The sequence below is a fragment of the Aegilops tauschii genome, chromosome 1 (assembly GCF_002575655.3).
Source record: "Aegilops tauschii subsp. strangulata cultivar AL8/78 chromosome 1, Aet v6.0, whole genome shotgun sequence".
NCBI lineage: Eukaryota > Viridiplantae > Streptophyta > Magnoliopsida > Poales > Poaceae > Aegilops > Aegilops tauschii.
Window position 1 is genome coordinate 415,065,294 of NC_053035.3, and position 27,321 is coordinate 415,092,614.

The following is a 27,321-nucleotide window of genomic DNA, read 5'->3' on the forward strand; positions in this document are numbered from 1 at the left end:
CCGCACCGGCTGCTCCTTGGCCATACACCGCACTGCGCCGAACGACGACAGCAGTAGCAGCAACCAAAGGTAGACGAGCTGGGCGACGGCAAGGGCGCAGGTCAGCAGCAGGGACGCCTGGAGCCAGCATGGAGGTACGGGGATATCGCTCCTTCCGACGTGGACAACAACGGCGCTAAAGGCCAATCCGCGGCAACTGGAGGCCTCCGTGGAGTAGTCTTCGCGTCCGGGAGAAGAATCCACAAACCTAGAGTCATGGCTGGGGGTTTCCATGGGGACACGAGTGGATGATCCCTCCAATTCCCTGCAAACAAGGCCTTACGGGTGGACGCAGATCTGGTCAGGAAACCAGGTTATGGATCTTTCTGACCGATCATGTTGGGGGTAGAGATATCAACATTGACACCTTAAAAGTATTAATAATTGCACGAACAATTGCACTATTGGATCCCTGATCAGAGGGACAAACAATACAAGGGGGTGAGGTTTCAGCAAATGGTAGAGGGCAAGAGTCTGTTGCTGTAGCTCACAGGAGAAAACAGTCCAATTTGGTTGGCAAATGAATCGTTTGAGAAAACAATATGTCAAAGATATTTTCCTTAACATGATCGGTTATCAAGCATAACACAACGATTTACAATTAGTTCACATATACCTCGGTATTTAAACATTTCACATAGCTTGACAGTAATCAAAAGGTTGATATAGCTTGACAAGACTCTACAATAGATGACAGAGCGACAGGGAAGACTCACATACATAGGGTCCATGTATCTATTCATCAAGATAGCATCGAAGGAAGGAAGGACCAAGCAACAGTAATCTCCACCTCAGAGCCACCATCAAGGTTACATGTTTTTTTACTGATGTTGCATTTTTCGGGTGTGAAGAGGACATCATAAGTAGCCATCTCAGCAGGGTGTGAAGGTGAATAGGTCTTTATGATAAATTTCAACTTTCCTCTTAATTCCACAGAAACCACATGCCTTATCAGATCAAGGTGACCATTTCTAGCCATTGGCATTCTTCCATTTTGTGACTCAAGCAGCACAACTTCCGTAGATGGGAGCCCAATGATATCCTCATAACCATGACAAGGTAGTGAAGAGCAGACAATTCTTCCGCCGTGTGGAAAAGGAGATGACCCTTCGTGGGCTTTAACTACTGCACTCAGGATAGTGGCCTGGACTGACTCTTCAAGTCTCTCACAGCATAGTTCCACTGTGCATAAGGGGCTGCTGACAAGGAAACTTCCATGTTGCTCAGCATTATAAAGGTAGAATGTACTGATCAATGCTCTATCCTCAGATTTTGTTTCGTCCTTTACTTTTAGTTGGATTTCAATGTAAACAGTATCCGTCGACACAATCGCACGTACTGGCCCAGTCAATTGCAAAAAAGGATCCTGCAAGAATCAGCATTTGCCATTAACTAATTATTAACAATGATGCAGGCAACAAACAAGAGAGTATAAGACAATAAAATAACATATGTACTTGTTTTGTGAGGATTTGGCGGTCATTCCATGTACGAAGGAAGATAGGGTTGCGATGACGGTCTGCAGCGTCTCGGGCCGCTACCACTCCATACACCTCCGGTGAATGCCCGAGTTCTTCTACTGCAGAGACTTTGATGGAGTTGATCTGCAAGGTGCTCCCCGCAACAGCGTCAACGGGGATGCGGCCTGGTGTGCAATGTGTATATTGCATGGGGCTCAATAACGCTGCACACCGCCCATCGAAGCATGCGTTAACATGCAGTAAATAAGGAAGAAACCCAAGTAAGATTGTTACTCACTCTGATGTTCGAAGCTGTAGTCAGTGCCCCATGTCCGTTCCCAGAAGAGGCGGTAAGCAGCGAATGACTTGTCCATCTCCGCGGAAGATTTGGCTCCGTCTCCTCCCGCAACACCTTCGCTCTCGCCCTCCATGGCGGATAAGAAGGATTCCGATTTCAACCGGACGAGCGTTGATTTCACTTTGGAGTCAAGACCTGGGTCCAACCGCCGGAGCGTGGTGATACGCTCAGAGATCCGTTTCAGCTTGGCGATGCGGTGCACGCACGGCTCAGAAGTAAACATGGTCATGGTCTTAACAAGATCTTTCTTCTCCGCCGAGAACGATCTCAGTATTTCGTGCATCTCGCGCCACAGCTCGTCGATCCGCTTGCAGCACAGCTCTAACCTGAAGGCAAAGCTTAGCGCTGCCGCCGCCTCCTTCCTCGTCCTTTCTGCTTCGAGCACCGAAGCGACGTCGCCGACGTCTTCTTGGATCTTCGACAATATGCCAATGATGAATTTGGGTTTGGACTGCCAGAGGAACGGGTTGTCTGCCTGACCAACGATCGTCTCCTGGGTCTCCTCCTTGGCGGCCGGATCGGGCAGCGCAGCCGCCGCATCCTCGCCGACCTTGCTCTGGGCCTGGATCTCGGGACCGGCCAGGCGTGAGATCCTTTCCGACACATCGAACAGATCGGATTTCAACTTCAAGAGATCCGTGTGTTCGGACCCGCACCATCCCGTCGAAATCATCCTCTCTCCTGCAGGACCTCGATCTGGCTAACACTCTGCTGCATCAACTTTGCGGCCCCATAGAGCTCCTCGCTTAGCACGAATGCGTCACTAGTTCCCTTCGCCTTTAGGTCCGGCGCCATCTTTTTTTTTTTTTTTGAGGGGTGGTCCGGCGCCATCTCAACGTCCTCGCCAGTGTCCCCCGCCGCTCTTTTTATCTACGTAGGAAGGAATCAAAGGTTCAGCCTGGCCCAGCAGGGCCGGGACGCAAAGGCCCAGCGTCCAGTAACATATAGCCGGGCCGGGCCGGCGGCATAGAGTACGCGTGCTTGACCCGGGACGTGTCTGATCCGGCACGCGGCAACGAGTTGTGCGAGAGCACGGCCCGCCCGACGCCGCCGCACGGTATCTCCGACCGCTCCCCTCCCGCTCGCCGCCGGGTCCTGCGTACGCCAACACCGCCCATCCCTACCTCGCGTTCGCTCGGCCCTGCCTGGCCGCCGGTTGGTTCTGGGGAATCCTGGATGAAAAGATCTGGGCCGACGGTGAGATGGCGACGGAAGTGAGGGTGAAGGGAAGCATGTTCATGTTGAGCCAGGAAGTGTGCGCTGCCGCGAAGCTCACGGAGGAAATTATCAGCCAGATTCAGGTCCTGGAGAAGAAGATGATCAAGATGGGACGCCGCGGGTCCGCAGGTCACATGGATCTGCTACAGTTGCGAGATGATATGATCCAGGTGTCGCGAAGGATCTTAAGTGGAGCCGATTCTCTGCTCCGGTGGAGCTTCCGCGCGATCCAGCCCCCGATTGGCGATGAAAGAGAGATGAGCATCCCCGCGACCCAGCGCCGGATTGGCGATGATGGTGAGAAGGAAACGGAGGAGCATTTCAAGGAGCTGCTGGTTACAATCTTCATATCCATAGCCGAGTCGGCCAGAAACATGTCTGCGGTGGAGGCAGACGCCATGGAACCGGAGGTGGCGCCGAGGTTCGGCTTAAAACTGAACTCGCTCTTGTGGCTGATCGATGAGCTGTGGGACGACATGCGCCAACTAGTCTCAACAGAGACGGAATTTTTAGCAACATGCATATTTACTTGTGAGCCCTTCGCGCACTATATCTCCACATTGCAGTTGATCTCGGCAGTTTTCGACTGGCTCGGTAGATGGGTACCGAGTTTTACTATGAAATTGCTATCCATACGCGAAGATCAGGGCATAGAGTGGGAGGAGGATGAGGACGAGGAGAAGGAGATGGAGATGATTGAGGAGAGCAACTTCGCTAACTACATTAGTCGCTGGGAACGCACGCGCAGTAACGGGTGCAGCTTCGAAGACACGAGTGAGTAAACATGTATGGATATGTGTGCTTATACATATTAATGTGTCTGCTTGAATGGATTATTTAGTTAGTTTATGTTTGATTGGGGTGTTTGGTTTCAGGGACTTTTTTGTGTTGGGACTAAAAAAAGTCCCTAAAAGTCCTTAGCAAACCAAACAGGGGGGACTTTTTGCTAAAAGTCCTTAGAAGCACCTTCTTGAGAGTCTTTTTCAAAAAGTCCTAGGGACTAGAAAAAGTCCTAGGACTAGAGAACCAAACACCACCTAAGGCTGGTCATAGTGGGGAGTAACTTAGGTGGTGTTTGGTTCTCTAGTCCTAGGACTTTTTGTAGTCCCAACTAAAAAGTCCCTCCCTGTTTGTTTACAGAGACTAAAAAGTCTCTAGTCCCTTCCTAGAGGTTATTAAATGACCATGTTGCCCCTAGTATATAGAAAAATAACAATCAAACAACACCATGGGGTGGCGGGCCAATGGGTGCATGGAGGGGCATTATTGGAAAAGTCCCAAAAAGTCCCAAAAAGACTCTCCTTGAGAGACTTCTTCATTTAGTCCCAAATGCCTAGTTTAGTCCCTAAAAAGTCCCTCCCGTTTGGTAAAAAAGTCTAAGAGGGACTTTTTCTAGTCCCTACACAAAAAAGTCCCTGAAAACAAACACCCCCTTAGACTAGTAATATGTTACTAGTCTATGTTACTACCTCTATAGTGCATAGTATCATAGATTAGTATCATATGTGGTCTCATTTATTGCCATGCATGACACATAGTAGCATCACATTTATTATGTTACGGTATCTACCTATGTTACTATAACCATCTCTCTCTTCTTTAATTGCCTGCCACATAGGCATGTTTGCGAGTCCCAAGTGCATGATACTACTTATGTTACCCCCACTATGGCCAGCCTAACACATATTTCACTCGCCTGCATGCAACATTGTTCAGCCCCATGCTCTTTACACACTGCATACCAGGCCACGTCCCATTGGATGCTAGTTGCCGGAGGACCATGCAAATCTACTCCATTAAAGTTGCAAAAGTAAAAGGCCACAACTGGCCAATGAAGGTGTACGGTGTGGTTGCCGCCCGAGATGTTGTGGACAATCGTCGCAACATTCTCTTCTTTTGCACTAGGGATGACTACCAACTCCTCACGGAGCATGTAATGTGGATTATTTCCTTTTCTTCTTCTTTTCTTATTGTGTGCATCCTTGTTGATTAGTTAATGTTGAATGATGATGTTTGCAGGATCCTTTTTTGCACTTGACTGGCCCGTCTCGTGCAATTATCTCTATGGACACCGTCAACATTGAAATCCAACTAAAACTAAAGGGCACAACAAAGTCTGAAGATAGAGCATTGATCAGTAAAGCCTTCTCTTATAATGGTGATGTTGGTGATACTTTCTCTACGCGTCACCTCATTGGCCACTTTTGCACAATAGAGTTGTGTTGTGAGCATCTTGAACGATCGCTCCAAGCCACTTATCCGTGTTCAAGAGGGCTCACTGCCTTCTGAAAATGGCATCCGAGTTGTTTGTTTGTCACTACCTTCTGAGAGCCCATCTGAGCATGTTTTGCTGTTTGGTTCAAAAGCTGGAACGATTCCCGTGGGTGAAGGGGGCTATCTGGATCTGTCGTGGAATTGTCACGGCGGATGTCCTTAAGCTAGGACTTAGTCGTGGAGCCATCGCAACTAGGAAGCTTGAAGGGGTTATGCGGGACAAGGAACACGAGGGTTTATACTGGTTCGGCCCCTTACGGTGAAGGTAAAAGCCTACGTCCAGTTCGAGGTGTTATTGATTAGGGTTACAATCGCTAGGGAGCTAAACAGCTATGCCCGGTTCTCGATGAGATTGTTGTCGCCCTTGAACCGCTGCCGGGTCCTCCCTTTGTATAGGGAGGCTGACGCCCAGCAGCCCTTAGAGTCCCGGCCGGCTCATAAGAGCGTCCGGCTCGGACTCTAAACAATACTTGCCTTACCCTACAAGTCTACTATAACAATGATGGTAACTACGGGCTTTAAGCCATATCCGGGTCTCAGCCCATCTCTGGCCCATTATCTTGAAACTTGGCTCCGGGCTTCTGGCAACGACCCTATGAGTAACCCGGCCCCTCCTGGCGGGTGACTCTAGGTCTATATCCTCAACATTAGGCCCCAGATTGATTTGAGCCGGCTCGTGTCAATCTTCAACTCTGCCGACAGAAAACATCTCCGGCTTACCATTCGTGTGAAGGCCATAACCCGGAGTGACGTCATCCTCTGGACTCCGGATAATCCGCCGTGACGTCATCCTCCATTAAGCCCGTTTTTTACTCCGCCAGATCCGCAACGGATCTTTGCTTTTATTGTCGTTCCGAAAATCGAGGCGCCGTGAGGGGGAGATAACCACGCCGTGGCCTCCTTGAATCTCGCGCCCACTTATGACCCTGCCTTATAAATAGGCCGGCCCAACGCTCACTTCTCACACTCTCCTTCTTCCTCCTCGCGCTGTCGCTTCTCTGCCCGAGCTCCGCCACTGCCGCCGCCGTCGCGCCCCTGATCTTCATCAACCCGGCCGCTGCATCACCCTGACTCGGACCAGATAACGGCGGCGACCTCCTCTCGTCCTCAACTCCGGTGAGTCTTCTCTGCCTTGCTAGAACAGATCTGCTGTAGGGCTCCTTCAGTTCTTCGTGTTCGTCACCATTGCCCACAAACTCGGTAGTTCTTGTTGCCACTGTAGTTGGTTGATCCTTAACCTCGCATAGAACCACTGCGGTAAATGTTTGAGACCCATTTCATCTGCAAAAAACCCTCTTTTTACTGCATAAGAACTGTGTTCAACCTCAAGAACTTCTCCTGCCTCTGTTTTTTAGGTCTAGAAAATTTTCATCTCGCCCGACCATTTTGATCCGAAAAAGTTACTGCCATATGTGAAATCTGTTTTACCACACTTTGTAAAAACTGCAGCCCTTGAATCTTGGCGGCTTATACTTCCGACTTAAGAAAACACGCGCCGTAGAACTTTCCGGTTTAAAGAGAACCATGCTCTGTAGAATCCTCCGACTTAACTGCAGTAAGCCGTAGATGACCAACTTATCCTGAAAGCCCCGACGGCTTAGATAACTCACCGTATCAATATATATCATTAGTCCCCTTCATAAGCCGTCACTGTAGTTTGAATGATAATCCCGGCTTATAATTAACCCGGACACTTTTCTCTTCCTCATAGACCACCAACCGTCACCATGCCTCCCAAGGCTCCCATCACTTGCAACTGGATGAGATCCAACGTCACTGACGAGACCCTGGCCAACTTTGTTAAGTCCGGATATCTGCCCAAGAAGGAAGTGATGTCCTACCGTGCCCCTGACCCGTCAGAAGAAAGACCACAGCCGAGGGACGGGGAGGTAGTGATCTTTGCGGACCATATGAGCCGAGGCTTCGCACCGCCCGGCTCAAAATTCTTCCGGGACGTGCTCAACTTCTTTGACCTTCGGCCTCAGGATATAGGACCCAATTCCATATCCAACATCTGCAACTTCCAAGTTTTTTGTGAAGTATATCTTGGAGAAGAGCCGAGTCTGCTGCTCTTCAGAGAGCTGTTTTATTTGAACCGCCAAAATGAGTGCGCAAACGGTCCAAGTCTAGAGTTAGGCGGCATCTCCATCCAACGGCGCAGGGACTGTCTGTTCCCTTACGCAGAGCCGCCAAGTCACCCCAAGGACTGGAACATGACTTGGTTCTACTGCCAAGACACGTCCCCGGCTGATGAGAGCCCGCTGCCCGGTTTTCGCCCAACGCGCCTGGAGCCGACTCATCCATTATCCGACAAACTGACTGCCGCGGAACGCCAGCCCCTGCTTCCAACGATCAACAAGATCAAGGCCCTGCTAGGCAACGGTCTGAACGGAATTGATCTAGTCCGGGTCTGGATCTCATGGCGGGTGATCCCATTGAGCCGCCGCCCCGGCTTAATGTGTGAGTACACCGGGCGAAAGGATGACCCGCAGAGGCACAGTCGCAATGATCTTCCAGAAGACGTTGCTGAAGAAGAGACCAAGGCTCTGTTAAACGAATGCCTGGCAGACTGTGGAAGAACCGGGCTAGCCCCGTTCTGCAAGACCAATCCAGCCCCAGCGGTAAGCCGCTGACTTTAACCTTTCCACTTTTTTTTACATGTCACCTTGCTCTGAACCTTTTTAAGAGTTTATTACTGTATTTCTCAGGCTGATGACAAATTCTGGCGGGTCAAGTATGACCATGAGGCGGCGAAGAAGGCGAGGAAGGCGAAGAAAGCTGCCAAGAAAGCCGCCCCTCGCAAAAAGGGAAGCAGACCCACTGCTTCGGAGCTGCTGCAATTAAGCGACAGCTCCGAGTCAGAGGTAACTCTTAAACCTTTAAACTCCTGCCATATTTGTTGTTTGCTACTGTCCGCCTTATCAACATTTTGCTTATTGACAGGATGACACCGGCGCCAGTAACCCGGTGATTGAAGAGGTAACATCACTTTCCTCCGACTCGGAGCCTTTGCCGCAGCTGAAAGTCCGAAGAGTAACCCGGAAAGTAAGCTTTTCTCATCCATTAGCTCATCAAGACCCTCAATTTCTTTTGAAGCAACAGGTCCATGAAAGCCGGCGTCACACCCGGGCCCGCAAGGACGCCGACCTCTCCGCCGGGTTACCCGACGCAACAAGGAAGCGTCGTACTGAGGTTTTTCTCACCTTTACCCTTTTCATCCGTTGGCGGGTGTCATCCGTCAGCCACTCAACTCTTCTGACTCCAATTACCAGGAGACCTCCCCCTCTTCGGGTGACTCCATGCAGTCAAGTCTGCCGGCCTTCAAAACTGCACCCGGGTAATAACAAGCTCCTTACATTATCTGTCTGTACTTACTCTTTGTATACCTAACACTTCTGTCTTTTCAGTGCCCAGGCAAAGATCACCAAAAGAGCAAAGAAGACCAGGTCAGCCGGAGTGCCAGACTTGCCTGAGCCGGAGACGACGGCTCAAGAGCCGCCAGCCGCCTCCGCCCCTGAAGCCACCATTCCCATGGACACGGCGCCTGAAGCCCCTGCCCCGACCACCAAGACAACGGCCGAAGCATCGGCTAACCCGGAGGCCTCCGGCTCAGCCCCACCAGCTAACGACCCGGACGTGGTAATTACCCGGACGGAGTATGTTGAGCCGGGGAGGCCGACCGCGCTGGCCAAATGCTCCGTGAAGGGGGAGTTGCTGCAACCCCACCGGGTGAATCTGGATCTCTCCAGCTACACCGATTTAAGCATTGGAGAGCTCGTCTCAGGCTACATCAGCCAAGTTCACAAGAGCCGGGACGCCGAGATCGCCATGGTCAACCAGATCCAACAAAAATCCGAGGTAACCTTCTGCTGTCTTCTTACTTTCTGCAGAGTGATCCTTGTCATGCTAGCCCCCAAGTCTATAACTTATACTTGAATATGTTGTAGACTTAGATTCCGGCTTACTTAACTGAACCGGCAGTACATAGATAGAGACGTTCAATATGCATTAGCCCCCAAGTGCCAAGTGTCTTTGCTTGGAAAGTGCTTGGGACTTATATAATGACTGTTAATAACCCGGAAATATATGCAGGCTGCTGGCAAGAAATTTGAGTCGGACCTGGCGGACCTCAAGAGCCGGCTAAAGACACAAGAGATGGAGACCCGGAAGGCGAACGCCAAGTTTGTCTCCGGCATCGCCGCTCAGGAGAAACTGAAGACTGAATTCGACGCTGAGCGGAAAGCCTGGGCTGAGGAGAAAGCCGCACTGGTGACCCGGGCAGAACAGGCGGAGAAGGCCCTCACTGAGAAGACCGCTGAGCTCTCCGGCCTAAAGCGCCAGGTTTCCCAAATGGTGGCCGCTATCTTCGGTAAGTCGCCTCACCGCTTTCATCAAGTCTGTACATGTTATGATCCATCCTTGTCACCGACTTGTCTGACCTTTATAAAACAGGTCCCAGGAGTGCCAATCTCAACCAGAGCGTGGTCACCAAGCTAAAGGCCGTGTACACCCTGGTGGAACAACTCTACACCGGGTCACAGCGCGCCTTAGCTGTGGTGGCCCTCTCCAACGAGGTGCCAACCCATCTGGCTGAAGTCCTGCGCCGGCTCGCAGTTCTGCCACAGCGGATCCAGGAGCTACGCCGGGCCTCCGCAAGATCCGGAGCAATTGCCGCACTGAGCCGGGCGAAAGCATTCCTGCCGGAGCTAGACCCGGCAGACATCGCCCTGGGTTACCCCAGCCTGAAGGAAGACGGCTCCGCCTTCGACCAGAAGGACTTCGCGGCATGTGTGAAGGCTGTACGCCCGGTGGCCACCATCATCAGGAACGACACCGACTTAACCAAGTATCAGCCGGGGTACAACGCGGAGAATCAGAGGATTCCAAACCCTCGCTATGAAGCTCTTAGTCTGATTCCTCCGGCTCGCCAACACACCTTCGCCCCCGAGATTGACCCGGCCGGGTTAATTGACGAAGAAGCCCAGTTCGAAGCTCTCAGCGGCATCAACTGGAAGTCGTCAACCTTCGAGGTCTTGGGATCAGCCGGAGCAGAAGACGAGCCGGGGACTTCGACTCAGCAGGCGTCATAAAGCGGCTGGCGGTTCACCGAACAACGCTCCACCCTTGAAACTTTGAAGAATTTTTGTAATAGAATAAGTGCAACAATTTATCTCTGCCGTGCCATCGTGCACGTAATGAATGCTGAAACCCCTTGAAGTTATTCTTTTAATGCTCCTCCGGGTCATGATTATCCCTTTGTCCTTCTCAACCTTAAAAAGTACCTTCAAGTATCTGCATAGAAAGGCAAATCACAAGTCTCAAGGCGGCTTACCGCCCTGAAAAGCAGGTGTTTGAAATGGATAACCCGGAATACGAACCAAAAAGACTGGTCGTTAACTATACTCTGAACATAGCTGCGATAACACACTTAACAGCCTGTAAGCATACTCCCGGTTTAAATAACCCGGGTAGCTTGGTCGATACCTTAGCTCAAATTCACCTGTCTTGATAACCTCCATAATGTTCAACTTAACAAGACAAACCAAAATTAAGCCGGCACGTGAGACCCGGCAGTACATACTTTGACATGATCAGAGCAGTCTTGTGATAAAAAAACTTGGGGCTTCCGGTTCGAATACGACCAGAAACCCGGTCCAAAGGGGTTAAGCTAAGATTCGGATGCGATCATATAGCCCCCAGTGGGTGTGGCGATGCCAATCAAAAGGGTATCGACAGCTATGCTCTCTTTGGTTCGAATACGACCCATGTTTGAACAGGAAGCCCCCAAGTGACTCTGAAAATTGTTTAACGACGCTGATTCGAATACGATCCACGTCGGTTCTCAGAGGGGTTACACTATGATTCAAATATGACCAAAGGCAACCTCCCAATGAGCTCGGCACTTGCCAATCAAAATGGGTATCAACAGCTATGTTCTCTTTGGTTCGAATACGACCCATGTTTGAACAGGAAGCCCCCAAGTGACTTTACTGCTTACGGCTAGACTCGAATACGATCATAAGCCGGATCCTCCTTTCAAATTAGTATGTAAAAAATGACACACTCATAATTGGAGGAGAAAAAAGGACAGAGGTCCCGCTTTATTGCTTATCATAATATATACATGTCTGAGATAAATATGTACACCACGAGAGCCGGTAGCTCAAGTGTAGTAAGGCCGAAGCTGAGCTATGTTCCACGGCCGACGGGTCTCCTCCTCAGACTTACGCGAATCTTTATGTTCCCGAATATCAATGAGGTAATATGACCCGTTGTGCAAGTTCTTACTGACCACAAAGGGCCCTTCCCAGGGTGGGGATAACTTGTGTGCATCTGTTTGATCCTGGATGAGCCGGAGCACAAGGTCACCTTCCTGGAAGACCCGGGACTTGACCCGGCGGCTGTGGTAACGGCGCAGGTCTTGTTGGTAAATCGCTGAACGGGCTGCCGCCACATCACGCTGTTCGTCCAACAAGTCCAGAGCATCTTGGCGCGCCTGTTCATTTTCCGTCTCAACATAAGCCGCCACACGAGGCGAATCGTGACAGATGTCGCTGGGGAGGACTGCTTCTGCTCCATAAACCATGAAGAAAGGCGTGAAGCCAGTAGACCTGTTAGGAGTAGTGTTGATGCTCCATAAGACGGAGGGCAGCTCCTCCACCCAACAACCCGGCGTCCGTTGCAAAGGGACCAAAAGCCGGGGTTTGATGCCCTTCAGAATCTCCTGGTTAGCTCTCTTAGCTTGACCATTGGATTGGGGGTGAGCCACTGAGGAAACATCAAGTCGGATATGCTCCCGTTGACAAAATTCTTCCATAGCGCCCTTGGATAAATTGGTGCCATTGTCAGTTATGATGCTGTGCGGAAAGCCGAAGCGGAAAATCACCTTTTTCATAAATTGAACCGCCGTGGCTGCATCGCACTTGCTAACTCGCTCAGCCTCCACCCACTTTGTGAATTTGTCAACTGCCACCAAGAGGTGGGTCTTCTTATCCTTGGACCGTTTAAAAGGCCCAACCATATCAAGCCCCCAGACCGCAAAGGGCCAAGTGATTGGGATCATCCTCAACTCCTGAGCCGGCACATGAGCCCGTCGTGAGAACCTTTGGCAACCATCACATTTACTGACCAAGTCCTCTGCATCAGCGTGAGCCGTCAGCCAATAAAAACCATGACGGAAAGCCTTGGCTACAAGAGATTTTGAACCGGCATGATGGCCACAATCCCCTTCATGGATCTCGCGCAAGATCTCTTGACCTTCCTCAGGGGAGATACAACGCTGAAACGCCCCTGAAACACTGCGATGATGCAACTCGCCATCAATGACAACCATTGACTTAGCCCGCCGGGTTACTTGCCTGGCCAGAGTTTCATCCTCAGGCAACTCTCCCCGGGTTATATAAGCCAGATATGGCATTGTCCAGTCTGGTATGACATGAAGAGCCGCCACCAGTCATGCCTCCGGGTCAGGGATAGCCAAGTCCTCCTCTGTAGGCAACTTGACCGAAGGGTTATACAGGACATCCAGGAAAGTGTTAGGCGGCACCGGCTTTCGCTGAGAGCCTAGCCGGCTTAACGCATCAGCCGCCTCGTTCCTCCTGCGATCAATATGCTCCACTTGGTATCCCTGGAAGTGCCCAGCAATGGCATCAACCTCGCGGCGATAAGCCGCCATTAGAGGATCCTTAGAATCCCAGGTGCCCGACACTTGTTGAGCCACCAAATCTGAGTCCCCAAAGCATCTTACCCGGCTTAAGCTCATCTCCTTAGCCACCCGAAGACCGTGGAGCAAAGCTTCGTATTCAGCCGCATTGTTAGTGCAAGGAAACATCAACCGTAACACATAATGGAACTTGTCACCTTTTGGGGAAGCCAATACAACACCAGCCCCCGAGCCCTCCAACTGTCTGGACCCGTCGAAGTGGATAGTCCAATAAGTGTTATCCGGCTTTTGTTCAGGCACTTGAGACTCCGTCCAATCATTGATGAAATCCACCAAAGCCTGAGATTTAACAGCAGTGCGTGGCACATATTTGAGGCCATGAGGTCCAAGTTCTATAGCCCACTTAGCAATTCTCCCTGTAGCCTCTCTGTTCTGGATAATATCACCAAGGGGGCAGAACTGACCACAGTGATGGGATGACCCTGAAAATAATGTTTGAGTTTCCGGCTCGCCATGAACACACCGTATACGAGCTTCTGCCAATGCGGGTACCGCTGCTTGGACTCAATGAGCACCTCGCTGACATAATAAACCGGCCGCTGAACCAGATGCTCTTACCCGCCTCCTTGCGCTCCACAACAATAGCCACGCTGACAGCTCGTGCATTTGCCGCTACATATAGTAGCAAGGGCTCCTTATCAATCGGAGCAGCAAGGACGGGGGGCTCTGCCAGTTGCTTTTTCAAATCCTCAAAAGCAGTATTAGCTGCATCATTCCAGACAAAGTTGTCAGTTTTCTTCTCAACTGATATAAGGGCATAGCCTTCTCACCCAAACGGCTTATAAACCGGCTTAAAGCAGCGATGCGACCCGCCAAACGCTGAACGTCATTTACACACGCCGGCTTAGCCAGGGAAGTGATGGCCTTGATCTTCTCGGGTTAGCCTCAATGCCTCTGTCAGAAACCAAGAAGCCCAATAGTTTGCCTGCAGGAACACCAAAAACACACTTGGCCGGATTAAGCATCATCTTATAGACCCGGAGATTATCGAAGGTTTCCCTTAAATCATCTATCAGGGTTTCCTCCTTGATGGATTTAACCACAATATCATCCACGTAGGCGTGAACATTGCGCCCGATCTGTTTGTGAAGACAATTCTGCACACAACGCTGGTAAGTCTCCTGTGCACACTTGAGTCCAAAAGGCATAGACACATAGCAGAAGGCTCCAAAGGGAGTGATGAACGCCGTCTTCTCCTGGTCCTTAACTGCCATCTTAATCTGATGATACCCGGAATAGGCATCCAAGAAACTTAAGCGTGCACAACCTGCCGTAGCATCAATGATTTGATCAATACGGGGGAGAGCAAAAGGATCAGCCGGACACGCCTTGTTCAAATCCTCGTAGTCCACACACATCCGCCAGGTGCCGTTCTTCTTGAGTACGAGCACCGGGTTAGCCAACCACTCCGGGTGAAAAACCTCAACAATGAACCCAGCCGCCAAGAGCCGGGCCACTTCTTCACCGATAGCTTTCCGCCTCTCTTCGTTAAACCGTCGAAGGAACTGTCTGACCGGCTTAAATTTTGGATCAATATTGAGAGTGTGCTCAGCGAGTTCTCTAGGTACACCTGGCATGTCAGAAGGTTTCCACGTGAAGATGTCCCTATTCTCACGGATGAACTCGATGAGCGCGCTTTCCTATTTCGGGTCCAGATTTGCACTGATGCTAAACTGCTGAGACGAGTCACCTGGAACAAAGTCAACAAGCTTAGTCTCATCAGCTGATTTAAATTTCATTGCTGGTTCATTCTCTGTGGTTGGCTTTTTCAGAGAGGTCATATTTGTTGGGTCAACATTGTCTTTATAAAATTTCAACTCTTCTGTGGCACAAACAGACTCTGCATAAGCTGCGTCACCTTCCTCACACTCCAGAGCCACTTTCCGGCTACCGTGAACCGTAATGGTCCCGTTGTGACCCGGCATCTTGAGCTGTAAGTACACATAACACGGCCGTGCCATGAACTTGGCATAAGCCGGCCGTCCAAATATAGCGTGGTATGGACTTCTTATCTTGACCACCTCAAAGGTCAACTTCTCCACCCTGTAGTTGTTCTCATCGCCAAAAGCCACCTCCAGCTCGATCTTGCCGACTGGATAAGCCAACTTACCGGGTACCACACCATGGAAGATAGTGTTTGACTGGCTGAGGTTTTTATCGACTAGCCCCATACGACGGAAAGTCTCATAATAGAGGATGTTGATGCTGCTGCCTCCATCCATGAGTACCTTTGTGAACTTATAGCCTCCCACCTGAGGAGCCACCACTAAGGCCAGGTGGCCCGGGTTATCCACCCGGGGGGGTGATCCTCCTTGCTCCACACTATGGGCTGCTCAGACCACCGTAAGTAGCGTGGAACCGCCGGCTCCACAGCATTAACAGCCCTCTTGTGAAGCTTCTCGTCTCGTTTGCACAAACTAGTTGTGAACACGTGATACTGTCCACCGCTAAGCTGCTTCGGGTTGGTCTGATAACCCCCCTGCTGCTGTTGATGACCCTGACCAGACTGTTGATTAAAGCCCCCTTGACCGTTCTGAGGACCAGAATTTGAACCGCCGCCCGGGCCATGAAAGCCGCCGGCGCCTGAGCCGCCATCCGGACCATTGTAGTTTTTGAAGGCCTTCATGATAGCACAATCCTTCCACAGATGAGTCGCTGGCTTCTCTCTAGAGCCGTGTCTCGGACAAGGTTCGTTCAACAGCTGCTCCAGAGAAGGTCCTGACCCGCCGCCTCGGGGAGGGGGCCTCCCCTTGCGTCGCTGGTTATTACCTTGAGAGCTGGTGTTGGCTACAAACTCTAGGCTGCCATCGGCCTTACGCTTGCCTCCTCCTTGGTTCCCCGGGTTAAACTGGGGACCCTTGCCGTTGCCATTCTTCTTTCCCTTCCCTGCCCTTTCATCGTCTGAAGGGGGATCCTTGGTACCATCGGAATCGGCGTACTTGACAAGAGCCACCATTAGGGTACCCATATCGGTGCAGTCGCGCTTGAGCCGCCCAAGCTTCATCTTAAGGGGCACAAAGCGACAGTTCTGTTCCAACATTAAGACTGCAGAGCCGGCATCCATCTTATCTGATGAATGTATGATCTCCTTGACCCGGCGAACCCAATGGGTCGTGGACTCACCCTCCTGCTGCTTACAGTTAGTCAAATCCACAATTGACATAGACTGCCTGCAGGTATCTTTGAAGTTTTGAATGAACCGGGCTTTCAGCTCAGCCCAAGACCCAATGGAGTTCGGTGGTAACCCTTTCAACCACGTGCGGGCAGTTCCATCTAACATCATGGTAAAATATTTGGCCATGGCCGCCTCATTGACCTCCAGCAATTCCATGGCCATCTCATAACTCTCAATCCAGGCTGCAGGCTGTAAGTCCGCTGTATAGTTAGGCACCTTCCTAGGGCCCTTGAAGTCCTTAGGCAGACGTTCATTACGGATGGCCGGTACCAAACAAGGGACACCCCAGGTCCTAGTAGAAATTCCCACATCAACGGACGTTGTTGGATACGCCGGGGGGATCTGGTAGGCCGTCAATTGAGGCGCCTGCTCCGCCTCTTGCCGCGCTTGGTCTGTTGCGTAGAAGGCTCCATTATGAGCCGGGCCATGGCCAGGGGGCGGGTCATGGCGTCGGACGTTACTTGAGCCGGTCGCTGAGACCATGTGCCGGCTGTAACTCGGGCTCTGGCCTGGTCGAGGGGTTGAGTGGATCCTGTCCCGGCTGTAGGAGTATGCCTCTTGCTGCGCCAGTGCTGTCTGAAGAAGCTCCCTGACCCGGTGGGTTTCAATAGCCGTCGGGGAGTCGCCGTCAACTGGGAGAGCCGCCAGCCTTGCTGCCGCAGCGACCATGTTCTCCAGCGGGTTATTATAATGACCCGGGGGTATTGGCACATACTGAGGCGGGGCAGGGGGCACCTGGGGAGGCCCCATCACTCGTGGCTGAATAAGGGGTCCAGACCCGGGTGCTATGACCCCTGGCGGGTTACTGGATCCTGCACCCGGCGTGTTGAAGAGATTGTGTGGATCGTAGACCGGCGGGAGTCGAGACTGGGCCTTCTGATGTCTCCTTCTCATGACCTCATTGGCCGCGTTCTGGTCCATCGTGAGTTGGAAGGACTGCGCCTGAATTAGCCGAGTCTGGGCATCGAGAGCCGCCCGCTCCGCAGCCAGCCTGATTCCCTCCGCTGCAAGATCCTCTTTAGCCTTTATCAGATCTAATTTTAATTGCGCCACCTCCGCATCATGCTGAGCTTGATCCGCCGGGTCGACCGTGGCAGTTAACAGGGCCGTCATCTTGTCCGTGAGATCCATCAGCACCTGAGCCGGAGAAGGCACTGGGTTTCCCGCTCCAGCAGCGGGGTTCTGAATAGGTTGCGTACCGGCCATAAAAACTCCAACCTGACTTGGCGGCTCAAAAAGGTCCGGAATGCTGTCGCCATCGGAACAACCCATGAGCCTACCATCTTGAAGTTGGTACAACGAGTTTGACTCATCGGTGGCCGACTCACCGTCAGAGCCGGCGGCCGCCTCATCACGAGACCCGGAAGGATCAGAGGGCCCTCCATGGATACATCCCACAAAAGCGCACCTTAAGGCAGGCCGGGCCCGAGCGGGTCGTGCGCGCTGAGCCATTTCGATGAGATCGGCGCAGAGATCCGGCTCGGGGCCCGGCTCACCAACCTTGCCAATGAAGACATGAATTCCGCCAAAGGGGACCCGGTACCCGTACTCAATTGAGCCGGCGTCGGGGCCCCAGTCCTCGTCGTCGATGTAGAGCTTGCCGCGACGACTCTTGGTCATCCGGCCTACGGCGTATCCCTTGAGCCCTTCGAAGCTGCCCTTCAAGAACTCAAATCCACCGTGCGCTGGCCCCACGGTGGGCGCCAACTGTCGTGGAATTGTCACGGCGGATGTCCTTAAGCTAGGACTTAGTCGTGGAGCCATCGCAACTAGGAAGCTTGAAGGGGTTATGCGGGACAAGGAACACGAGGGTTTATACTGGTTCGGCCCCTTACGGTGAAGGTAAAAGCCTACGTCCAGTTCGAGGTGTTATTGATTAGGGTTACAATCGCCAGGGAGCTAAACAGCTATGCCCGGTTCTCGATGAGATTGTTGTTGCCCTTGAACCGCTGCCGGGTCCTCCCTTTGTATAGGGAGGCTGACGCCCAGCAGCCCTTAGAGTCCCGGCCGGCTCATAAGAGCGTCTGGCTCGGACTCTAAACAATACTTGCCTTACCCTACAAGTCTACTATAACAATGATGGTAACTACGGGCTTTAAGCCATATCCGGGTCTCAGCCCATCTCTGGCCCATTATCTTGAAACTTGGCTCCGGGCTTCTGGCAACGACCCTATGAGTAACCCGGCCCCTCCTGGCGGGTGACTCTAGGTCTATATCCTCAACACCTGTCAAGGCAAGTTGTTTCGGTAAAAAGAGAAGGAAGGCTAGAAATTCTCATGGAGATCTTGGAACAATCTGGTTGCACGAGTCATTGTTTTGTCTTCACACCGGAATCCAACAACGCAAGTCAAAGAGAATTTAACCTTGGTGACTGTAAATTGGAGATTACTGTTGCTTGGTCCCTCCTTATTGATGACCAGCGGCCTATCTTGATGATGGGGTATACAGAGCCTTACTCACCAATTCCGCATATCCCTTTCATGGAGATTGGAGAATGAACTTGTGTTGTAATGAACTTGTCTGCTTATACTGGTATTCAGTGTTGCGTAGCCGTAGCAAGTGCCTATTTTGTTGTTCAACTACTTAACTGTAATTTGTATGCTGGCATTCCTGCTTACTGCATCTTATTTCTGGATTGTATGCCAATTTGCCTATGCTCTGATTAAGAGAAGCTATTCTGTGTATTACTTGTTTGGGTTTGATATTCGGAAATTGTTAATTCTCGCAAAGCAAAGATGGAAGCAAATGTGCGCTCTGAGTGCCATGGCTAACTTCTTTATGAATTGGATTTCATTTACGATGTATGTTTATTATATGTAGCTGCCGCTAACTTTCCTATGTGTTCTGTATGTGCTCGTGGTGCACACATACGTTTGAATCTATATATGTGATACTGCCCAAGGAAAAGCGAAACCGACTACGCTACTCTACGGGCTGGGAACCCGAAGGATGGAACAACGAACAAGAGAGGACAGGGCCAGCAAATATCTAGTGGAGAATTGTATAATGGTGCTTAATTTGATTTAAAAACTCACATATTTTTGTGTTCGATCGCCTGATCAATACGATGTATATAGCAAACGATAGGTAGTAACAATATATATAAACTAAAGCAGAGCACTGTTAAAAACAGACAAAACCACGACGGAGCACATAATGTAGTGTTTTATAGATGATATTAGTATTACAAGTCAGTTACCCTAAAAAAAGTTATTTATGAGGTCCTTGGTTCATGAGGTTTTGCAACTACCTTAACACTAAGCAATTTATTTCTTGTTTAGTTCTTTTCTCTTTTCGCGGGTTCTGGCTTGGAAATGTAAGATGATAGAGACTTAGTTTTTTTTTACTAGAAAACTTCCAATCTATTCATATTCAATCATGGCAATACAACGAACATCAGAAATAATAAAAATTACATCCAGGTTTGTAGGCCACCTAGCGACGACTACAAGCACTGAAGCGAGCAGAAGGCGCGCCACCGTCATCGCCCCTCCCTCGCCGAAGCCGGGCAAAACTTGTTCTACTAGACAGTCAGGAAGTCATCGTGCTAAGACCCCATTAGCAGAACAACAACCACCGCCGATGAAGAGTGGCGTAGATCGGAAGGATTCAACATGAAGAAACGCAAACGTAGACGAACTACGACCAGATCAGAGCAAATCCACCAAGAACAGATCCGTCGGAGACACACCTCCACACGTCCACCGACGATATTAGACACACCACCGAAACGGGGGCTAGGCGGGGAGAACCTTCTTTCATCTTCAGGGAACCATCGTCGTCTCGTCTTCCTGAGCAGGACACAAACCCTAACAAAACTTGAAGAAACATGTAAAAAGATAGCCCTCCCGCCGGCAAGGGCCGGGATCCACCGTGCCGCCATGGCCCTAAGGCCACCGGAGACAAGGCGGACCGGCGGGGGTGCCGGCGGGAGGCAAAGGAACCCTAAGCTTTTCTTGAGGAGGAGGCAATGGACACCGATCGAGACTTAGTTTAGGGGTCTTATTTCCAATCTTCCCTAAACAACAGTTGTCTTATGCATTTGTTACATATGTTCAGAATTGTAATCGCTGAAACCCTCGTCAAGAAAAATACAATTCCAAGTCACATCAGATTGTGCATGCGGTTTTCATTCCTCTCATTCGTGTCGTCTCCCTGAAGGAAATATGCCCTAGAGGCAATAATAAAGTTATTATTTTATTTCCTTATATCATGATAAATGTTTATTATTCATGCTAGAATTGTATTAACCGGAAACTTGATACATGTGTGAATACATAGGCAAAACAGAGTGTCCCTAGTATGCCTCTACTTGACTAGCTCATTAATCAAAGATGGTTAAGTTTCCTAGCATAAATGATCGTTTAGTTTTATTGCTATTGTTTTCTTCATGACTTACACATATTCCTCTGACTACGAGATTATGCAACTCCCGAATACCGGAGAAACACCTTGTGTGCTTTCAAACGTCACAACGTAACTAGGTGATTATAAAGATGCTCTACAGGTGTCTCCGAAGGTGTTTGTTGGATTGACATAGATAAAAATTAGAATTTGTCACTCCATGTATCGGAAAGGTATCTTTGGACCCTCTCGGTAATGCACATCTCTATAAACATTGCAAGCAATGTGACTAATGAGTTAGTTGCGGGATGATGCATTACGGAACAAGTAAAGAGACTTGCCGGTAACGAGATTGAACTAGGTATGATGATACCGACGATCGAATCTCGGACAAGTAACACACATGACAAAAGGAATGACGTATGTTGTTATGCGGTTTGACCGATAAAGATCTTTGTAGAATATGTAGGAGCCAATATGAGCATCCAGGTTCCGCTATTGGTTATTGACCGGAGATGTGTCTCGGTCATGTCTACATAGTTTTCGAACCCGTAGGGTCCACATGCTCAACGTTCGATGACGATTTGTATTATGAGTCACTAGATCGTCGACGACGCGCATTGCTGCGCCCGTCCAGTTTGGCATTATAATATTAGTGATTGATGCACCCCAGCCATTTTGATAATAGAATGATAGGAATTTGTAAATATATGTGGCATTTGGCCATAATAACTTTACTTATAATGTATTTTAGAAATCACTTCAACCAATCTATAGATAAGCTATGGGATATTACCAGATATCAAATGTAAAACTTGTATAATGATCTAACATTAAATCATTTCTACGAGGATATGAAAACACAACACTGCTATAAGACCTGACATTACTTCCATAACTTATAGGGTGATGTGTTATAGCCCTAGCAGCATATAGCCCAATATAGTCCTGTCCTTAGATCATGATAGCGCGCATTGCTGCACCCGTCTATTTTGTTAATAGATTGATAGGAAAACTCGTAGATATATGGTGACACAAAACATAAAGGTTGCTTTTACATAAACAAACTCATTCATTGGTTAGCTGAATGGGGGTTTTTAATTGTTATGCGCAATGAAACAATATGGTACACGCCCGCCTATTTTGTCAATAGATTGGTAGGAAAATTCATAGATATATGGTGATACAAAACATGAAAGTTGCTTACATAAACCAACTCATTAATTGGTTAGTTTAATGGGGGGATTTTAACTGTTTTGCAGTCAAACAATGTGGTAGTAAGGGACGCTAGAAATACATGAGAAGATGTGAATATTTTATAATTCCCTAAAAGTTCTAAATTCTTTCATGTTCAAGATCCGTTCGAGCCAATTCTTGCCAAAGGACCATAGGTTTAGATATAGTACATCAAGGTTTTCGAAATGTGGTAAGGATATCTTGTACAGAGCAGGAACACCCTTGATATTTCTAAGAGTTGCAATTTTTCTTCCAGGAAGAAGAGCACTCATTAATGCATTGAAAGCTACATCTACAACAGTATGGAACCTGATAGCATCCATTTGACATAATTTGAGTAGTTCATATTACAGTGTTTCAAGTGTACAACCCTATATAACCAAAGCACAAACACACCAAACGTCGTTCTGAATGGACATTATTGCAACCATCTGGCACCTATAGTGAACATGAAGATAGCTTTAAAATATCAGAAAATTAGTTTCTCTAACCTTCATATCTGGGGAAGGAGATAGGTTTAAAATCATAACAATTACATTACTTACGAGCTCTAATACCACGCATCTCTACGTATGTTTGGCTGTATGTTTTATGTTTGGCTATATGTACAGCGGTTTATATGCACAAATAACTTGGTTACCAAAAACAGAGAAGATATCAACCTATGCACAATTACAAACAAAGATTACGATAGTATACCACAGTAATCAGTATGATAGCTTGGGCAATGTCCATCTTTTTTATGATATATTGATCACAGAATTTGGATTTTATACTCTGAAGAAATTAAATGATTGTCACTTAGCATAACAGTATCTTTAAAACAAGCATGTATATAGAAGGTGCAGTTTCATACAAGCACAATACCAGCTTTTTTACTGCCTATGCAATCATCTCCTGAGCTTTATCCTTCGGTGCCTAAGGCAGACTGTTATGACCGGCATATTAGGTGGGCTGTGGCCCAAGTTATCTTATCGTTATTAGGGGCTTAGCCCAATTATCTTATCGGTATTAGGGTCGTTTGCTTAGAAGTCAAGTAAACCTCTCTATATAAGAAGAGGAGATGTATCAATCTAATCAAGCAAGAAGCAATCAGTATTTGCTCGGCTTCCCTTAGGGAGCCAGGAGACCTAACCCTAGCCGCCTCTTGCGTCGCCGCCGCCTCTTCTCCACCACGCAAGGACGGCCCCAGCCGCCGGCCGCCGCGCCCTCGACCTCGTATTCCTCCATCTTTCCCCTACAATCTCCGCCCTAGAACCGGTAGAACCCTAGCTCCTAACACCTTGGTATCAGGTAGCTCAGTTACGATCATGTCTTCGCCGCCGCCCATCTCGTCGCTTCCGCTGCCGGCCGTCACCACCGCGACGCTGGCCTTCTCCACCGCACCGCTGCCCTCCCCGTCTGCGCCGCTGGTCGCATCCTCCGCCGCCGCCACCACCCAGATGACGGCGCCCTCCACCGCTCCACCGGCCGCCGTCTACTCCCCGGCGGAGATCACCGGGGTCCTCAACGATCTCGTCACCGCCGTCCAGAGGATACGGCTATACCTAGCCGGCCCCTACGGGCCGCCAGCCGCCCTGCCGTGGTATTCGGCACCCGCGACGCCGACCGGGCCTCTACACCACCATTGGCCGCTTCAACCGCCGCCCGCCGCCGCGCCCCAATGGCCGCAGTGGCCGGCGCCGGCCCTCGCCGCGTCACCCACGCCACCCGGGTCGTCGCCGCCACTGCCCTGGCAGCCGCTGGTCAGGCCACTGCAGCCCTCGCTGCAGCTACAGCCAGCCCCCGCCACTGCCCCGATCTGGCCACAATGGCCAGCCGCGGCCATCGCCGCTCCTGACCCCTCCGCCGTTTCCAGGCAACAGCAGCTGCCGCTGTCGGCGCCTCCGCCGCCCAGCATCGGGCTGAATACAACCGCGCCGGCGGGCGTGCCGATTCAGCAAGTGCGGTTCCCGCCCTCGCCGTCCGAGCTTCCGGCCTGGTTGGCCGGGACGTCACCGCCGCCAGTCTACACCATGGCCACGGACCAGCCAGCGCCCTCCCTGTCGTACGACGGGCCCTCCGGCTCCGTTTCCACGCTGGCTTCGACGGGCCACCGCTTTCCTGCGGACCACCTGTGCACATCGGACCAACGCCATCCTCTTCGCTGCTCCGTACCGCCGAGCCGTACACTCACTGCGGTCATGCTCATACACCGCCGTGCTTCGCCAAGCTCGCCTTCGCCACCTACGATGGCGCCGAGGACCCCCTCAACTGGCTCAACCAGTGTGAGCAGTTCTTCCGGGGCCAACGGACGCTCGCGTCGGACCGCACCTGGCTCGCCTCTTATCACCTCCGCAGCGCCGCACAGACGTGGTACTACGCCCTCGAGCAGGACGAGGGCGGCATGCCCCCATGGGAGCGTTTTCGCGAGTTCTGCCTCCTTCGATTCGGACTACCAATACGTGGGAGCCGGCAGGCGGAGTTGGGCCGCCTTCCCTTCACCTCTACGGTGCAGGACTACAGCGACCACTTTCAGGCCCTAGCGTGCCACGCGTCCGACGTGACGGCTCACCAGCGGGCCGAACTCTTCGGTGGCGGTCTGCCAGATCATATCTGCGTGGACGTCGAGCTGCAGGGACCCCAGGACCTCCAGACGGCCATGTACTACGCCCGCGCGTTCGAGCGCCGCGAGGTGGCCATCCAGCAGGCATCACCGTCCCGGGCCGCTGGGCCGCCACCCTGGCTGGATGTTCCCGCGCAGGGTCGGCCTGCTCAGGCTTCCGCGGCACACCTTGCCGCGACCGCGGCTAGCCCGTTCTGCCGGCTCACCTCGGATGAGCTACTCGAGCGTCGCCGCCAAGGGTTGTGCTTCAACTGCGACGAGACCTACATGCCCGGCCACGCCTGCCCCCGACTCTTCTACCTAGAGGCTGCGGACTACATTGAGGAGGACGCCGTCGCCGCCGGGCTCGGCGACCTGGCCGCCTCAGCTGTCGCGGAGGTGTTTGACGCTGGTTGATCACCTCGAGGAGTTCAGCAAGCGCTTCCCCGCCTTACAGCTCGAGGACGAGCTATGTGCAGGCGGGGAGAAGTGTTATGATCGGCATATTAGGTGGGTTGTGGCCCAAGTTATCTTATACTCCCTCCGTCCCAAAATAACTGTCTCAACTTTGTACTAGCTCTAGTACAAAGTTATACTAAGCTTGAGACACTTATTTTGGGACTGAGGGAGTAGTTATTAGGGGCTTAGCCCAATTATCTTATCGGTATTAGGGTCGTTTGCTTAGGAGTCAAGTAAACCTCTCTATATAAGGAGAGGAGATGTATCAATGTAATCAAGTAAGAAGCAATCAGTATTTGCTCGGCTTCCCTTAGGGAGCCGGGAGACCTAACCCTAGCCGCCTCTTGCGCCGCCACCGCCTCTTCTCCACCACGCAAGGACGGCGCCCAGCCGCCGGCCGCCGCGCCCTCGACCTCGTCTTCCTCCATTTTTCCCCTACAATCTCCGCCCTAGAACCGGCAGAACCCTAGCTCCTAACACAGACAGACCTGAAATCAGATCAAGAACAATAATACACGCACATCACAGTACTTACTTCCTTGGGAAAGCCTGCCGTGCAACGAAGAAACCGAAAAAATGAAGAAAAGGAGTAAAAGAAATAAGCATGCAAGTTACAAACTTTCGGCTTTAAATTATCCGTAAGAAGAGACCTACCTCCTGTTTCATCATGGAGTAGCCATCCTCTATGGCATATTTCATGCCATTGAGTTAGTTGTCGTAACAGAAACTTTGTTTAGATTATAGACTTCCTTGAAAGCAGCTTCAAAACTCTCCTGTGATTTTTTGAGTTAAAAAACAAGCATTACTATATAAATATACAGGATCCATTAACACCAAGAATTAATCATAATTACATGGATGCTCAACAAGTGTGCAGAAGACTGGGTTACATTCGTAGAGTGACCCTCTTTGAAATCTCAAAACTAAAAAATAAAACCATTGTGCCCATCACACCAAGTAGCATCAATGCTCATGTAAGCAAGACAATCCTCATTGGAAAAATGAAACTGTTAGATGAAAAAATACACTGAAATTAAGTTAGTACTGTACCCATTACACCAACCAGCATCAATGCTCATGTAAGTAAGACAATCCTGCATTGAAAGAATGAAACTATTAGATGAATAAACACACTGAAATTAAGTTAGTGAGTATGCAAGGGATCAAGCTAAATGACTTGTGATCTTGGAAAAGCGAGTGGTGATCTTAGTTCCTTAATAAATTCATCTGGTGCATATTTTGTCTCACTAATGAATAGAGGAATTACCATGGTGCTGCAACACATACAGAACATTGTGATTCCCTCATTTTTATTGTGGTCATGAACTTAACAGTAGGAGATGAACACATAATCGGTAGACAATATTTCAACCACTGTACGAAATTAAGAAAGACAGGTTGTCAGTTCTCTAATGAATATCTCAATATTTTCCTGAATCAGTTGACCAGAACTATGTTGAACACCGGAATCATTGGGTCGAAGAGGAGATCATATGCGAAAGAAAATATGAAGACAGAGGGGCAACCGACCCGAGAACCAAGCCGCCGAATTAAAGCAGTGCAACTCTCTAGTGCTGGTTGTTCCCAGGAAGTTGCAGGCGCTCCATGCCGACGGATTCCATGGCATAAGGCTTTCGTCACAATGTAGGTACATGTTGCTGCAGGCGAAATCAATCGGTACGAATATGATCGATCATTCAGCAGAAAAAGGACAACGATAATAGATAGATTGCAAAGGTAACGCGCCTTAATTGATCTCACCTCTGGGCATATTGGAAAGCACCCAGAATCCTCAACTCCCCGTGTGTTGCTTCGTCTCCTAGCACCCTCAAAACGTCAGGTGCATGTGCGCCGAATATGATCTTGTCAAATACCTCCTCCGGGCCGTCAGCCTCCACCACTCTGTGACCTGCAGCTGCAATGAATAGTTCATTCTTATTCCTTTTTTTCAGAGGCCAGGGATACAATTCTCCTCTCCAGAGAAAAAAAATATATTGAGTGCAAGAAGAAGATCGAGTAGAACAAAATAAGAATGGGAGCACCTCCTTCAAAACTTAAGACCGATTTAACATGGCAGCTGATTTTAATCTGACAACCCTTGCTCTCCAGCTCTTCCCTTACCTGTGTAGTACATACATAGCACGAGGGCATGGCGGCGGCGCCTAGGGTTTGCCGCGCCGCATCCTTACGCGCGTCACATCGGATCGATCCGGAATCCCGCTCGAGCGAGTCGCGGTGGTCGCGGCCGGCAGCGCCGCGCACTTCACTTGGATCCCGATCGAATCGCATGCTCATCACGCCGTCAACTGGAGGAATCGCCCCCGTCGCCGGGCGCGGCTTGCGCCCTTCGTCTGGATCCCGCTCGAGCGCATCGCGCGCCTCGGCCGTGGATGGATTCCCCCGTGACCGATCCACCACTCTGTCCAGCGAGCACGACGAGCGCGCGAGCAC

General features: G+C 50.4%; 1 protein-coding gene across 6 annotated transcripts; it reads right to left on the reverse strand.

Moving 5' to 3' along the window:
- Positions 1-567: 567 nt before the first annotated feature.
- On the reverse strand, positions 568-27,321 carry LOC109783526 (uncharacterized). Of its 6 annotated transcripts, XM_073499762.1 has the most exons (10): positions 26,992-27,321; positions 26,632-26,785; positions 26,401-26,528; positions 25,921-25,964; positions 25,725-25,793; positions 25,525-25,643; positions 25,203-25,343; positions 1,798-2,727; positions 1,497-1,723; positions 568-1,405 (listed from the first exon to the last, which is right to left on the reverse strand). In XM_073499762.1, the coding sequence occupies exons 8-10, from the start codon at positions 2,528-2,530 to the stop codon at positions 782-784; spliced, it is 1,584 nt and encodes a 527-aa protein (XP_073355863.1). In that variant the 5' UTR covers positions 2,531-2,727; positions 25,203-25,343; positions 25,525-25,643; positions 25,725-25,793; positions 25,921-25,964; positions 26,401-26,528; positions 26,632-26,785; positions 26,992-27,321; the 3' UTR covers positions 568-781. The 6 variants fall into 6 exon arrangements, 5 of the variants coding, with proteins under 5 accessions (XP_073355863.1, XP_073355865.1, XP_040254185.3 ...); XM_073499764.1 differs by lacking the exon at positions 25,203-25,343; XM_040398251.3 differs by lacking the exon at positions 25,203-25,343 and having other exon boundaries at positions 25,725-25,964.

Excerpts from the sequence above, each read along its gene's own strand:
- LOC109783526 (XM_073499764.1), bottom strand. The coding sequence starts at position 2,530 with ATGATTTCGACGGGATGGTGCGGGTCCGAACACACGGATCTCTTGAAG. Across the intron at positions 1,724-1,797 it reads CTACAGCTTCGAACATCAGA|CGTTATTGAGCCCCATGCAA; the intron begins GTGAGTAACAAT and ends GGCGGTGTGCAG. Across the intron at positions 1,406-1,496 it reads GCCAAATCCTCACAAAACAA|GATCCTTTTTTGCAATTGAC; the intron begins GTACATATGTTA and ends TGATTCTTGCAG.